The sequence below is a fragment of the Bombina bombina genome, chromosome 8, assembly GCF_027579735.1.
Source record: "Bombina bombina isolate aBomBom1 chromosome 8, aBomBom1.pri, whole genome shotgun sequence".
Classification (NCBI taxonomy): Eukaryota; Metazoa; Chordata; class Amphibia; order Anura; family Bombinatoridae; genus Bombina; species Bombina bombina.
Window position 1 is genome coordinate 100913061 of NC_069506.1, and position 14744 is coordinate 100927804.

General features: G+C 37.9%; 1 protein-coding gene across 1 annotated transcript in view; it reads right to left on the reverse strand.

The window, feature by feature from the left end:
* Positions 1 to 682: 682 nt before the first annotated feature.
* The window catches only part of VSIG2 (V-set and immunoglobulin domain containing 2), a 92258-nt gene continuing 78196 nt past the window's right edge, over positions 683 to 14744 (reverse strand). The window contains exons 5-6 of the mRNA XM_053690967.1: positions 10053 to 10172; positions 683 to 807 (exon numbers count right to left, since the gene is read on the reverse strand). Of these exons, the coding sequence (XP_053546942.1) occupies positions 683 to 807; positions 10053 to 10172 (245 nt within the window). The remainder of the gene's footprint in view (positions 808 to 10052; positions 10173 to 14744) is intronic.

The following is a 14744-nucleotide window of genomic DNA, read 5'->3' on the forward strand; positions in this document are numbered from 1 at the left end:
GTGATAACATCAAAAGATAATAATTCTTTGTCACCTTTAGTTGTAGACATTGAAACGGGTATTGTGTGGTGAGTGCTAGGACCAGAGTGTATATAGGATCCGTCAATAATACGAATGACAACCAGAATATCTTTTTTTAACAGTTGCTATTTTATTTTTTATCTACAAGCACTCTGTCTATAAATATTCAGGATGCTCCAGAGTCTATGACGGCTTCAGTTGTTAAGTGTTGGTGATCCCACTTCAAGGAAATAGGTAGAGTACAATAAGACTTGTTGTTAGCATGGGAAGACAAACAATTCTCTATTTTGGGGTACTTACCCTTCTTTTGGCATCATAGGATGGGGCAAGACTTCACGTCATGTTCTTGAGTGGCACAATATAGACAGAGGTAGTTAGTCCTTTGTATAATCTTCTTTTCAGAAGTTAGGTGGGCTCTGGTAAATCCAGTTTCCATGGGCTCTACACTTTGTTTTAAATGAGGTGCTGGTGTAAACAAACCTTTTTTATAACATGGGTAATAGGAGTATTTCTCTGAACGTCTTTCTCAAATACGCCAATCTATGGTAACTGTTAGTGTCATTAGAGCTTCCAAAGTATCAGGTAAATCTTCCCTTGCAAGCTCATCTTTAAGTGTTTCAGACAATCCTAATCTATATTGATTCCTTAATGAAATCTTGTTCTATAATGTTTCTTCGGACCAGTGCTTGAATTCAGCTATGTAATCCTCTACGGGATGTTTTAAAGTCCTCATGGCAGACTCAGCACTGAGTTGTTTGTTAGGGTCCTCATAGAGCAACGCCATAGCTGAAAAAAATTGAGTTGATAATAATAATAGGGTCATTACCCTCAAAATATGTGTCTACCCATGCCCTGGGTTCACCCCTTAAATACGATACGGTTATCAAAACCTTCTGTCTGTCAGTATTGTATGTTTTGGGCTTTAGGGTGATCAAAAGCATACAGGCATTTTTAAATTAGCAGAATTCTGATCTTTCTCCTTTAAATATATCAGAAGGACATGCATGTGGTTATGGGCTGTTTTCTGGGGAGCTAGCTTTAGCAGCTAATGTTTCTTTAATGAAACTTCGTAAATTAGGATTCTCAGTTTGCTGGTCCCTGAGCAAGTAATTCTACTCTCTGTGTTAGGTTATTGACATGGTTAATGATCTCTGCTTGATCCATCTTTTAGGCTCGGTTATATGTGACAATTGCCAGGAATCCTCCTAGGATCTGTAGCAAAAATCCTGTAAGCAGGTAAGAGTCTCAGATCACAATAATCATGATCCCTTACAAGTTCAGAAAAAGTTGTTTTGTAGCTTAGGATAACACCACTAAAATCATTACTTAGAAATTGTGGAGTTAACGAATAAGCATTCATGTGCAAAAAATAGGACTGAAGCACTATTTTAGAAGTGTGGTTATGGTCCTTATTTTAATTGTTACTATATAAAGGGCAGAACAAGTGATCACTGTAATCAAGGAAGTAAACTCTAAATGAGAGAGGCTAAGTTTAATCTGAATCAGAAAGTAATACATAAAGTCAAGGTTACGGTCCTTTTACACAGCAAGCAAGATATCAGACTTAAATGAACGTTCAGGACCATAGAGGTTAATAGGTGGATACAATCATTTGTTGTTTTATAAGATAAGCAATACCTTTTGCAGCTGTAGGAGGTAATTAAAATAACTTAGAATACAGAGAGACAAGCTTGTATATTTGTTGAAGAGGTTGCTGAAAAGGTACTTGAGTAATCCTTATGCGGCTAGTGTCCGTTTAGATTCACAGTGTAATCTAGTGAAGGGAAGCCAGCAGGGAGAGATCAGCAGTCTGTGTCACTGCTACAGGATGGTGTGATGAGAGCATGCAGGCAAAACTCAGCTGATAGGAATTACACGATCTGCCCTGGAAGTGAGCTGAAGTCATCCAAGACTGGATACAAATGTTGCAAATAGTTGCAAAAATTAGAATCCTTTGCAGGAACTGGAGAATGTGCGCATAAAAAAATGCAGGTTTAAAGGAGGATGAGTCCTAGGAACTCCTGACTGAGCAACAATGTTGCACAGTTAGGTTGAAAAATTACCAAGCAAAGTGTAAGTGAAGGTAAGTACCTTATATACACTTGAAGGAGGTACTTGATGAGGCACTTAAAGCAATATACATAGAAGGGCTAAGAACTGCAGAATATCTCTGACAGCGTATCCCGTCCTCCTCTTCACAGAGCCAAGGCCATGCTAATAGGATGCTTGGCGCAGCAGCTCTCATGGCCTACACTAAATGAGAAGGTCCTTTAGTACAGGCCCTGGGAGCTGCCGCACTAAGGGGTTGATGTATCATGTGTCGGGCAGACATGATTCCCTATAGCTGGACATCGCTAGATGCGGACAGCTGCACAAGCATTTCATCAGAAATGCTTGTGCAATGCTGCCCCCCTGCTCACTGGTGGCCAATCGGGAACTAGCAGGGGCTGTCAATCATCCCAATCGTATTAGATCGGGATTAATTCAATCCGCCACCTTTTAGGTTTTACGACCGCTGCTTCTTAACTTAACGAGCCTGAAACAATAGGCCTCCGAAGCAGCATTTGGTGCTTAATAAATGTAGCCCTTAGTCTTCTGTTAGCGTGCGCCCGGGGCTCTGTGAAGAAGGATTGGGATTTGCGCTACTCTCCAGTGCACTAAAGGTAAGTATTTTACACTACAGGTGAACTTTTCCCCCGTAGCAAAGGAACATTTACATTCATTTAAAAAAAACTAATGTAAATTTTCCATGAATGGTCAGCATTTGTTTAGTTTAAAACAAGATAAATACTTTATAGCGCTGCCAACAAATATTTAAAAAAACACATTTTTTGAATGTTTGAAATGAAAGATTCAGCCCAACAGAATTTTTTGCCCCATGCATGCTTCTAAAGATTACTATGAAATCTTGTGTGATTATGGGGAAATAGCACAAGGTCACAGTAAAGCAAATGATAAACTCAGCACTCACCTTGCAGATGACAATAAAAAAATAGTAGCTGAAGGATAACCGCTCACAGAGCACTTATTCTGGTCAGCTGAGGAAATTTTTGAGGTAAAATATCTTCCTTTTTAAAATAGAGATGTTCATGTGATATTTTTAGTCAGCTTTTCACAGATATGCTACATCACTTTCAAGTTATTTAGCATTTGGATAAAAAAAAGTCATGTTTGATGACTGTTGCAAAAGACCAAAGTCAAAATCCTGGGCAGGTGTCGCCATAACAGATAAGATCCTTCCACTGACACCTAATCTAAATATTATTTTTAATAATAATAATAATCCTTCCTTAAACTGAGAAGGAAATAAAGTTATTGGGACAAGCATCCTGATTGGATGTGTAAAGATATGGCTGCTTAAGAAATTGTAAGGTAAAATATCTTCTTTTCTTTCATGTTATTGGCAAGAGTCCATAAACTAGTGACGTATGGGATATACAATCCTACCATGAGGGGCAAAGTTTCCCAAACCTCAAAATGCCTTTAAATACACCCCTCGCCACACCCACAATTCAGTTTTACAAACTTTGCCTCCTATGGAGGTGGTGAAGTAAGTTTGTGCTAAGCTTTCTACGTTGATATGCGCTTCTCAGCATTTTGAAGCCCGGTTCCTCTAAGAGTACAGTGAATGTCAGAGGGATGTGAAGGGAGTATCACCTATTGAATGCAATGGTTTTCCTCATGGGAGATCTATTTCATAGGTTCTCTGTTATCGGTCGTAGAGATTAATCTCCTACCTCCCTTCTTCAGATCGACAATATACTCTCATATTCCATTACCTCTACTGATAACCGTTTCAGTACTGGTTTGGCTGTCTGCTATATGTGTATGGGTGTCTTTCGGTAAGTATATTTTCATTACTTAAGACACTCTCAGCTATGGTTTGGCACTTTATGCATTAATATAAAGTTCTAAATATATGTATTGTACTTATATTTGCCATGAGTCAGGTTTATGTATATTTCCTTTTGCAGACTATCAGTTTCATATTTGGGGAAAAAACATATTTAGGAAATATTTTTCTTACATGGGGTTTAGTCTTTTTTCAAATTGACTACTTTTTTCATTAAATTTAGCGGGCAAAATTAGGCTTGTTAGGCGCAAAATGCCAAAGTTTATTGCGTCATTCTTGGCGCGAGAATTTTTTGGCGCGAAGGTACATCAGATGACGCAAATTCGTCATTTCCGGAGTCTTAGTTGACGCCGAGTTATTTGCACAAGGTTGCGTCTTCAATGACGCGAGTGTGTCATTTCCGGATGTTGTTAGCGCCAAAAAAAATTCAGTTGCGTTGTGCACCATACTTGGTGCCAAATAATTTCATTAAACCCCATTCCTATATGCCTCTTGCCTTTTTCTATGTCAGAGGGCTATGCTGTTTGCATTTTTTTCCCATTCCTGAAACTGCCATATAAGGAAATTCATAATTTTGCTTTATATGTTGTTTTTTCTCTTACATTTGCAAGATGTGTCAATCTGATCCTGTCTCAAAAATCACTGTTGGAACCCTGCTGCCTGATAACAGTTCTACCAAAGCTAAGTGCATTTGTTGTAAATTTGTCGAGATTATATCTCCAGCTGTGGTTTGTAATAGTTGTCATGATAAGCTTTTATATTCAGAGAATGTGTCCATCAGTAATAGTACAATGCCTGTTGTTCCTTTAACTTCTAATGTACATGATATACCTGTGAATTTAAAAGATTTTATTGCTGATGCGATTCAGAAGGCTCTGTCTGCTATCCTGCCTTCTAATAAACGTAAAAGGTCATTTAAAACTTCTCATAAAGTTGATGAAATTTCAAATGACCGACAACATACTGAATTATCCTCTTCTGATGAGGATCTATCTGATTCAGAAGATCCTTCCTCAGATATTGACACTGACAAATCTACTTATTTATTTAAAATGGAGTACATTCATTCCTTGTTAAAAGAGGTGTTGATTACATTGGATATTGAGGAGTCCTCTTGATATTAACGCTAGTAAACGTTTAAATTCTGTTTATAAACCTCCTGTGGTTACTCCAGAGGTTTTTCCAGTTCCTGATGCTATTTCTGATATGATTTCTAAGGAATGGAATAGGCCTGGTACTTCTTTTATTCCTCCTTCAATGTTTAAAAAATCGTATCCTTTGCCAGCAGTTAGATTGGAGTTTTGGTAAAAGATCCCCAAAGTTGATGGGACTATTTCTACTCTTGCTAAACGTACTACTATTCCTATGGAATATAGTACTTCTTTTAAAGACCCTTTAGATAGAAACCTGAATCTTATCTAAGGAAAGCTTATTTATATTCTGGCTATCTTCTCAGGCCTGCCATTTCTATGGCTGATGTTGCAGCTGCATCAACTTTTTGGTTGGAAAGTCTAGCACAACAGGAAATGGATCCTGATTTGTCTAGCATTGTTTGCTTGCTTCAACATGCTAATCATTTTATCTGTGATGCCATTTTTGATATCATCAAAATTGATGTTAAATCTATGTCTTTAGCTATTTTAGCTAGAAGAGCTTTGCGGCTCGAATATTGGAATGCTGACATGGTATCTAAGTCTAGATTACTATCTCTTTCTTTCCAAGGTAATAAGTTATTTGGTTCTCAGTTGGATTCGATTATTTCAACTGTCACCGGGGGGAAGGGAATTTTTTTTGCCTCAGGATAAAAGACCTAAGGGTAAATCTAAAGCTTCTAACCATTTTTGTTCCTTTCAACAAAATAAGGAACATAAACCTAATCCTTCCCCCAAAGAATCTGGTTCCAATTGGAAACCTTATTCAAGTTGGAATAAATCCAGACCGTTTAAGAAACCAAAGTCAGCCCCCAAGTCTGCATGAAGGTGCAGCCCTCATTCCAGCTCAGCTGGTAGGGGGCAGATTAAGATTCTTCCAAAACATTTGGGCAGATTCTGTCCAAAATCAATTGATTCAGAGTATTGTCTCTCAAGGGTACCGAATAGGATTCAGAGTAAGACCTCCTGTGAGAAGATTTTTTCTCTCACGCATCCCAGCAAATCCAGTAAAGGCTCAGGCTTTTCTGAAGTGGGTTTTAGACCTGAAGTTTTCAGGGGTAATCATACCAGTTCCATTTCAGGAACAGGGTCTGGGGTTTTATTCAAATTTATTCATTGTCCCAAAGAAAAATAAATTAATTCAAGCTAGTTCTGGATCAAAAATTTTTGAATCGTTATGTAAGAGTGCCAACTTTCAAAATGGTGACTATAAGGACTATTCTGACTTTTTGTTCAGCAAGAGCATTATATGTCCACAATAGACTTACAGGATGCATATCTTCATATTCCGATTCATCCAGATCATTATCAGTTTCTGAGATTCTCTTTTCTAGACAACCATTACCAATTTGTCGCTCTTCCATTTGGCCTAGCGACAGCTCCAATAATCTTTTCAAAGGTTCTCTGTGCCCTACTCTCTGTAATCAGAGAACTGGGTATTGCGGTGTTTCCATATTTGGAGGATATCTTCGTACTAGCTCAGTCTTTACATTCTGCAGAATCTCACACAAATCAACTAGTGTTGTTTCTTCAAAGACATGGTTGGAGGATCAATTTACCAAAAAGTTCCTTGATTCCTCAGACAAGGGTCACCTTTTTAGGTTTCCAGATAGATTCAGTGTCCATGACTCTGTCTCTAACAGACAAGAGACAAATAAAATTGGTTTCAGCTTGTCGGAACCTTCATTCTCAATCATTCCCTTCAGTAGCTATGTGCATGGAAGTTTTAGGTCTCATGACTGCAGCATCGGACGCGATCCCCTTTGCTCATTTTCATATGGGACCTCTCTAGCTTTGTATGCTGAACCAATGGTGCAGGGATTATACAAATATATCACAATTAATATCCTTAAATCCCAATGTTCGACTCTCTCTGACTTGGAGGTTAGATCACCATTGTATAGTTCAAGCGGCCTCTTTTGTTCATCCAACCTGGACTGTTATCACAACAGATGCAAGTCTTTCAGGTTGGGGAGCTGTTTGGGGATCTCTGACAGCAGAAGGGGTTTGAAAATCTCAAGAGGCGAGGTTACCAATCAATATTTTAGAACTCTGTGCTATTTTCAGGGCTCTTCAGGTTTGGCCTCTGTTGAAGAAAGAACCATTCATTTGTTTTCAGACAGACAATATCACAACTGTGGCATATGTCAATCATCAGGGTGGGACTCACAGTCCCCAAGCTATGAAAGAAGTATCTCGGATATTTTCTTGGGCAGAATACAGCTCCTGTCTAATTTCTGCGGTTCATAACCCAGGTATAGACAATTGGGAAGCGGATTATCTCAGCCATCAGACTTTACATGCTGGGGAGTGGTCGCTCCATCTAGATGTGTTTTCTCAGATTGTTCAGTTGTGGGATCTTCCAGAAATAGATCTGATGGCTTCTCATGTAAACAAGAAACTACCCAGGTACCTGTCCAGGTCCAGGGATCCTCAGGCAGAAGTGGTGGATGCATTATCAGTTCCTTGGTGTTACCAACCTGCTTATATCTTCCTGCCTCTGGTTCTTCTTCCAAGAGTGATTTCCAAGATCATCATGGAACAATCGTTTGTGTTGCTGGTAGCTCCAGCATGTCCTCACAGGTTTTGGTATGCAGATCTTATTCGGATGTCCAGTTGCCAACCTTGGCCACTTCCATTAAGGCCAGACCTTTTTTCTCAAGGTCTGTTTTTCCATCAGGATCTCAAATCATTAAATTTGAAGGTATGGAAATTGAACGCCTAGTGCTTAGTCATAGAGGTTTTTCTGACTCAGTGATTAATACTATGTTACATGCTTGTAAATCTGTTTCTAGGAAGATTTATTATCGAGTTTTGAAGACTTAAAATTCATGGTGTTCTCATAAATTCTCCTGGTATTCTTTTACAATTCCTAGAACTTTACAGTTTCTTCAGGATGGTTTGGATAAGGGTTTGTCTGCAAATTCCATGAAGGGACAAATCTCTGCTCTTTCTGTTTTATTTAACAGAAAGATTGCTAAGCTTCCTGATATTCACTGTTTGTACAGGCTTTGGTCCGTATCAAGCCTGTCATTAAATCAATCTCTCCTCCTTGGAGTCTTAATTTGGTTTTGAAGGCTTTACAGGCTCCTCCGTTTAAGCCTATGCATTATTTGGACATTAAACTACTTTCATGGAAAGTGTTGTTCCTTTTGGCCATCTTTTTTGCTAGAAGAGTTTCCGAATGATCTGCTCTTTCTTGTGAATCTCTTTTTCTGTATTTCCATCAGGATAAGGCAGTTTTGCAGACTTCATTAAAATTTCTACCTAAGGTTGTGAATTCTATAACATTAATAGAGAAATTGTTGTCCCTTCTTTGTGTCCTAATCCTAAGAATTCTTTGGAGAGATCCTTACATTCTTTGGATGTGGTAAGAGCTTTGAAATATGTTGAAGCTACTAAAAATTTCAGCAAGACTTCTAGTCTATTTGTTATCTTTTCTGGTTCTAGGAAAGGTCAAAAGGCTTCTTCCATTTCCTTGGCATCTTGGTTAAAGCTTTTGATTCATCAGGCTTATTTGGAGTCAGGTCAGGCCCCGCCTCAGAGAATTACAGCTCATTCTACTAGATCAGTCTCCACTTCGTGGGCTTTTAAGAATGAAGCTTCAGTTGATCCGATTTTCAAAGCAGCAACTTGGTCTTCTTTGCATACATTTACTAAATTCTACCATTTTGATGTATTTGCTTCTTTGGAAGCAGTTTTTGGTAGAAAAGTTTTTCAGGCAGCTGTTTCAGTTTCATTCCTCTGCTTATGTTTAAGTTTTTTCTTTTCATTATGAAAATAAACTTATAATTTGGGTTGTGGATTAATTTTTTTCAGTGGAAAATGGCTGTTTTTATTTTATCTCTCCCTCTCTAGTGACTCTTCTGTGGAGTTCCACATCTTGGGTATTACTATCCCATACTTCACTAGCTCATGGACTCTTGCCAATTACATGAAAGAAAACATAATTTATGTAAGAACTTACCTGATAAATTAATTTCTTTCATATTGGCAAGAGTCCATGATGCCCATTTTTTTTATGGTGGTTATGATTTTTTGTATAAAGTACAATTATTTCCAAATTCCTTTGTTGATGCTTTTTACTCCTTTCTTTATCACCCCACTACTTGGCTATTCATTAAACTGAATTGTGGGTGTGGTGAGGGGTGTAATTTATAGTCATTTTGAGGCTTGGGAAACTTTGCCCCTCCTGGTAGGATTTTATATCCCATATGTCACTAGCTCATGGACTCTTGCCAATATGATAGAAATGAATTTATTAGGTAAGTTTATACATAAATTATGTTTTTTTACATAGAGCTGTTTATGTAATATTTTCTAAACAGCTTTTTACAGATATGCTGCATCACTTTCAAGTGATTTAGCATTTGGGTATGCTAAAAAAACATTTTTCATGCATTTGATGATGATGCAAAAGATGTCAACACCCTGGACAAGTGTCACCATAACAGATATGATCTTTCCACTGACACCTAATCGGAATATTTATTATTTTTACATTTTAATAAAAATCGAATTTTTCAACTAAAAATGATCATAGATAATAATCTACCTGCTTTTTCCAAGGATAAATATATTAATAATTAGTTTATTTCATGCAACAAATAATAGTTTATCTACATGGGCTAGAAACTAGTTGTCTGAAAGAGAAATGTACAATGACAGTTTAAAAAAGATTTCTTGATTTCTTTCTTCAAAATAATTTACATCTATGAGCACTGTATGTGTTTGACAGCTGCTTATGTTTCAATATAATTTTTTGACTACATAGTATAGTAATTCTTTTTAGGGAAAAACTCATTGCAAGCCATTGATATGAACATTGTCATAACAAGATTTTGTCTAGGCAGTCATTAAAGAAACAAATATCAGTTATTTGTTCTATAAGTATATAGTTATATTGTCTGATTCATTCAGGTATTGTACTAGTTACTTTACATTTAATACCAATACATTTTCTTTTTGGAAATTAAAGTAAAATATATATTTATATATAAAAAACATATTATTAAAAATAAAATTACTTGTTACTGTTATGGTTATTTCACAGTTTGCATTGCCCATCTCATTTGAAGCCACACACTGGTACGTTCCTGAAATCGCTTGTGAGAGGTTGGTGAGAAGGAGGTTTCCAGTTATTTGATCTGTTTTAGGATAAACAAAAAGGAAATGAGTTTAAAGGGACACTCAAGTCAAAATTAAACTTTCATGATTCCGATAGAGCATATCATTTCAAAGAAACTTTCCAATTTACTTCCGTTAACAAAATGTGCACAGTTATTTTATTTTCACACTTTTTGAGTCACCAGCTCCTACTGAACATGTGCAAGAATTCACAGAATATACATATATGCATTTGACTGGATGATGGCTGTCACATGATACAGGAGTAGTGGAAATAGACATAACTTTGAAATTAATTAGAAAACAAATCTACTACTCATTTGAAGTTCAGACTAACAGGCCCATTTATCAAAGGGCTTGCGGACCTGATCCGACACTGCGGATCAGGTCCGCAAGACCCCGCTAAATGCGGAGAGCAATACGCTCTCCGCATTTAACATTGCACCAGCAGCTTATATATTTTCATGTGACAACACTCAAGAAATGACACTTTGCTACAATGTAAATTAGTGAGTGTACAGCCTGTATAACAGTGTAAATTTGCTGTCTTCTCAAAATAACTCAACACACAGCCATTAATGTCTAAATCGTTGGCAACAAAAGTGAGTACACCCCTAAGTGGAAATGTCCAAATTGGGCCTAAAGTGTCAATATTTTGTGTTGCCACCATTATTTTCCATCACTGCCTTAACCCTCTTGGGCATGGAGTTCACCAGAGCTTCACAGGTTGCCACTGGAGTCCTCTTCCACTCCTCCATGATGACATCACAGAGCTGGTGGATGTTAGAGAACTTGCGCTCCCCCAACTTCTGTTTCAGGATGCCTCACAGATGCTCAATAGGCTTTAGGTCTGAAGACATGCTTGGCCAGTCCATCACCTTTACCCTCAGCTTCGTTAGCAAGGCAGTGGTCATCTTGGAGGTGTGTGTTGGGGTTATCATGTTGGAATATTGCCCTCCGAAGGGAGGGGGTCATGCTCAGCTTTAGTATATCACAGTACATGTGGGCATTCATGGTTCCCTCAATGAACTGTAGCTCCGCAGTGCCAGCAGCACTCATGCAGGCCCAGACCATGACACTCCCACCACCATGCTTGACTGTAGGCAAGACACACTTGTCTTTGTACTCCTCAACTGGTTGCCACCACACACACTTGACACCATCTGAACCAAATAATTTTATCTTGGTCTCATCGGACCACAGGACAGGGTTTCAGTAATCCATCTCCTTAGTCTGCTTGTCTTCAGCAAACTGTTTGCGGGCTTTCTTGTGCATCATTTTTAGAAGAGGCTTCCTTCTGGGACGACAGACATGCAGACTAATTTGATGCAGTGTGCAGCATATGGTCTGAGCACTGATTGGCTGACCCCCACCCCTTTAACCTCTGCAGCAATGCTGGCAGCACTCATATATCTATTTCCCAAAGACAACCTCTGGATATGATGCTGACACACGCACTCAACTTCTTTGGTCGACCATGGCGAGGCCTGTTCTGAGTGGAACCTGTCCTGTGAAACCACTGTATGGTCTTGCCCACCGTGCTGCCGCTCAGTTTCAGGGTCTTGGCAATCTTCTTATAGCCTAGGCCATCTTTATGTAGAGCAACAATTTTTTTTTCAGTTCCTCAGAGAGTCCTTTGCCATGAGGTGCCATGTTGAACTTCCAGTGACCAGTATGAGAGAGTGTGAGAGCGATAACCTCAAATTTAACACACCTGCTCCCCATTTACACCTGAGACCTTGTAACACTAATAAGTCACATGACACCGGGGAGTTAAAATGGCTAATTGGGCCCAATTTGGACATTTCCACTTAGGGGTGTACTCACTTTTGTTGCCAACAGTTTAGACATTAATGGCTGTGTGTTGAGTTATTTTGAGGGGACAGCAAATTTACACTGTTATACAGGCTGTACACTCACTACTTTACATTGTAGCAAAGTGTCATTTCTTCAGTGTTGTCACATGAAAAGATGTAATAAAATATTTACAAAAATGTGAGGGGTGTACTCACTTTTGTGAGATACGGTATATACCATATATATATATATATATATATATATATATATATATATATATATATATATATATATATATATATATATATATATATATATATATATATATATATATATATATACATATTTCTCTTGTATAAATTATATTTGCAGGATAATGGTATCCTGTTGTATTCTGCATGTGGTACCTTATATAGGTTTGATCATCTTATTATGTATATTTCACTTAGGAGAGGAGAAGGAAAGGGAAAAACACAAAAAAAAAAACTAAGAAAATGTGAAGTTTTACTTATAGGAAGTTATTTGTGATGTAACATATATGATTGTTTCTCATTATCAATGTGACTGATATTACTTTTCTTTTTTGTATTTTTTTCATACCTTTTGAAATATTGCATGTTTGTCATGTTACATCTTAAACCTCAATAAAAATCATTTAAAAAAAATAGTTAAAAAAAATAATGTTCCACTTGAAACATTCTTCAGTTGACTTCAGATGCTTTAATTTAACATGGAATTCAAAATTAACCTTTTATTATTCACAAAGAAAAACTGTTTTGATCAAATCTACCTGTGTGGCATGGTATCCTTATTTGAAACATATCTCTTTTACATGAGAAAATAATGAGACAGGGTCATGAGCCTGAAAAAAGGAAAGTAAACAATGTATCTGTCATGATTTAGATACAATATGCTATTTTAAACAACTTTCCAATTTACTTCTATTATCAAACTTGCTTCTTTCTGTTGGAATAATTTGTTGAACAGTAAACCTAGGTAGGCTCAGAAGCAGTAATGCACTCCTGGAAGCAAGTTGAACTGTTGGGGTACTGCAAGGCTCTGTCTACGGTCCCCTTCCTTCTCAATCTATAAGTCCCACGGGTTCCAATATCATTTGTATGCAGATGACACTCAAATCTACTTCTCTGCACCAGACCTATCTTCTTTCTTGCTAACCGGTCTCACTAACTGTCTTTCTTACATCTCTTCCTGGATGTCCTCTCACTACCTTAAGCTAAATCTCTCCAAAACTGAGCTCCTTATTTCCCCCCCTTCTTCCAAAATCTCCACCCCCAATCTCTCTATAACTGTCAGTAGCTCCATCATTACCCCTACCCCGCATGCCCGACGTCTTGGGGTCACATTTGACACTGATCTTTCCTTCACTCCTCACATTCAGTCCTTGGCTAAGTCATGCCGCCTCCACCTTAAAAACATCTCTAAAATTAGACATTTCCTTAAACAAGACACAACTAAGATTTTAATCCACTCTCTCATCCTTTCCCGCCTCGAGTACTGCAACTCTGTCCTCCCCAGCTGCCGCCTAGCTCTTTTACAATCCATAATGAATGCCTCTGCCGGGCTCATCTTCCTTACACGTCGCTCTTCATCTGCTGCACCTCTCTGTCAATCCCTTCACTGACCTCCTCTTGCCTCCAGGATTAAACACAAAATTCTGACTCTGACATACAAGGCCCTCAACTGCACTGCTCCCCCCTATATCTCAGACCTTGTCTCCAGATACTCTCCCTCCCATCCCCTTCGCTCTGCTCATGACCGCCTACACTCCTCCTCTCTTGTTATCTCCTCACATTCTCGTTTACAGGACTTGTCCAGACTGGCTCCCATCTTGTGCAACTCTCTGCCTCGCTCCACAAGACTCTCCCCTAGTTTTGAAAGCTTCAAGCACTCCCTAAAGACTCTACTGTTCAGGGATGCATACAACCTACACTAACCTTTATTTATACCAGTTCCTTTTCTCCATTGCTACCCCCTTGAACCCCCTCAGCATGTAAGCCTAAGAGCCCAGCTGTTTGTAGATCAACTTCTTAAGAGCTAACTACAACAGTGCAACTCTTGGCAGGGCCCTCTACCCATTTGATCCCTATAAAAGTTTCCTTGTATACCACCTATGTTTATTGCGCTGCGGAATCTGTTGACACTCTACAAATAACTAATAATAATTAGGGGCTAGATTAAGAGTGGCACACTGATTGTTGCACGTGAGCTATAATGGGTTTATTGCAGGTGTTTGCGCTCACCAGAAGTAGAGCACGTATTACAATTTGAAAGTAAACACATTCGCTCAAACACAATTTAATGTAACGCATGTTGGGTTAGCGGGACATAAGAGTTCTGGTTAACTGTTATGTTAAAATAAAAAGTTGCACAAAAAAACATCAAAAATACATTAATAAGTACAGTGACACTCATAATAAAACCATCTAATATTTTTTATTTTTTTTAAATTGCATTCAAAAGTTATAAGGGCTCAAAGATATGAGGTCACAGGTGTTAGAGAAAAAAAAGGCAGGCAAACACAGAGATATATAGAAGATACATAAAGATGTATATGTATGTATATATATATATATATGTGTGTGTGTGTGGGTGTGTACATATGTATTTATATGTGTATATATGTATTTACAGACATATACACATATAAATAAATACATTTGTACACACATTTAGCCATATATAAGTACATTGGAGCCCTTTGATGTCAAGTAGCAATATTTATATTCAATAAAATGTTTATGTATTTACTGTAAATATTTCACATTACAATGTTC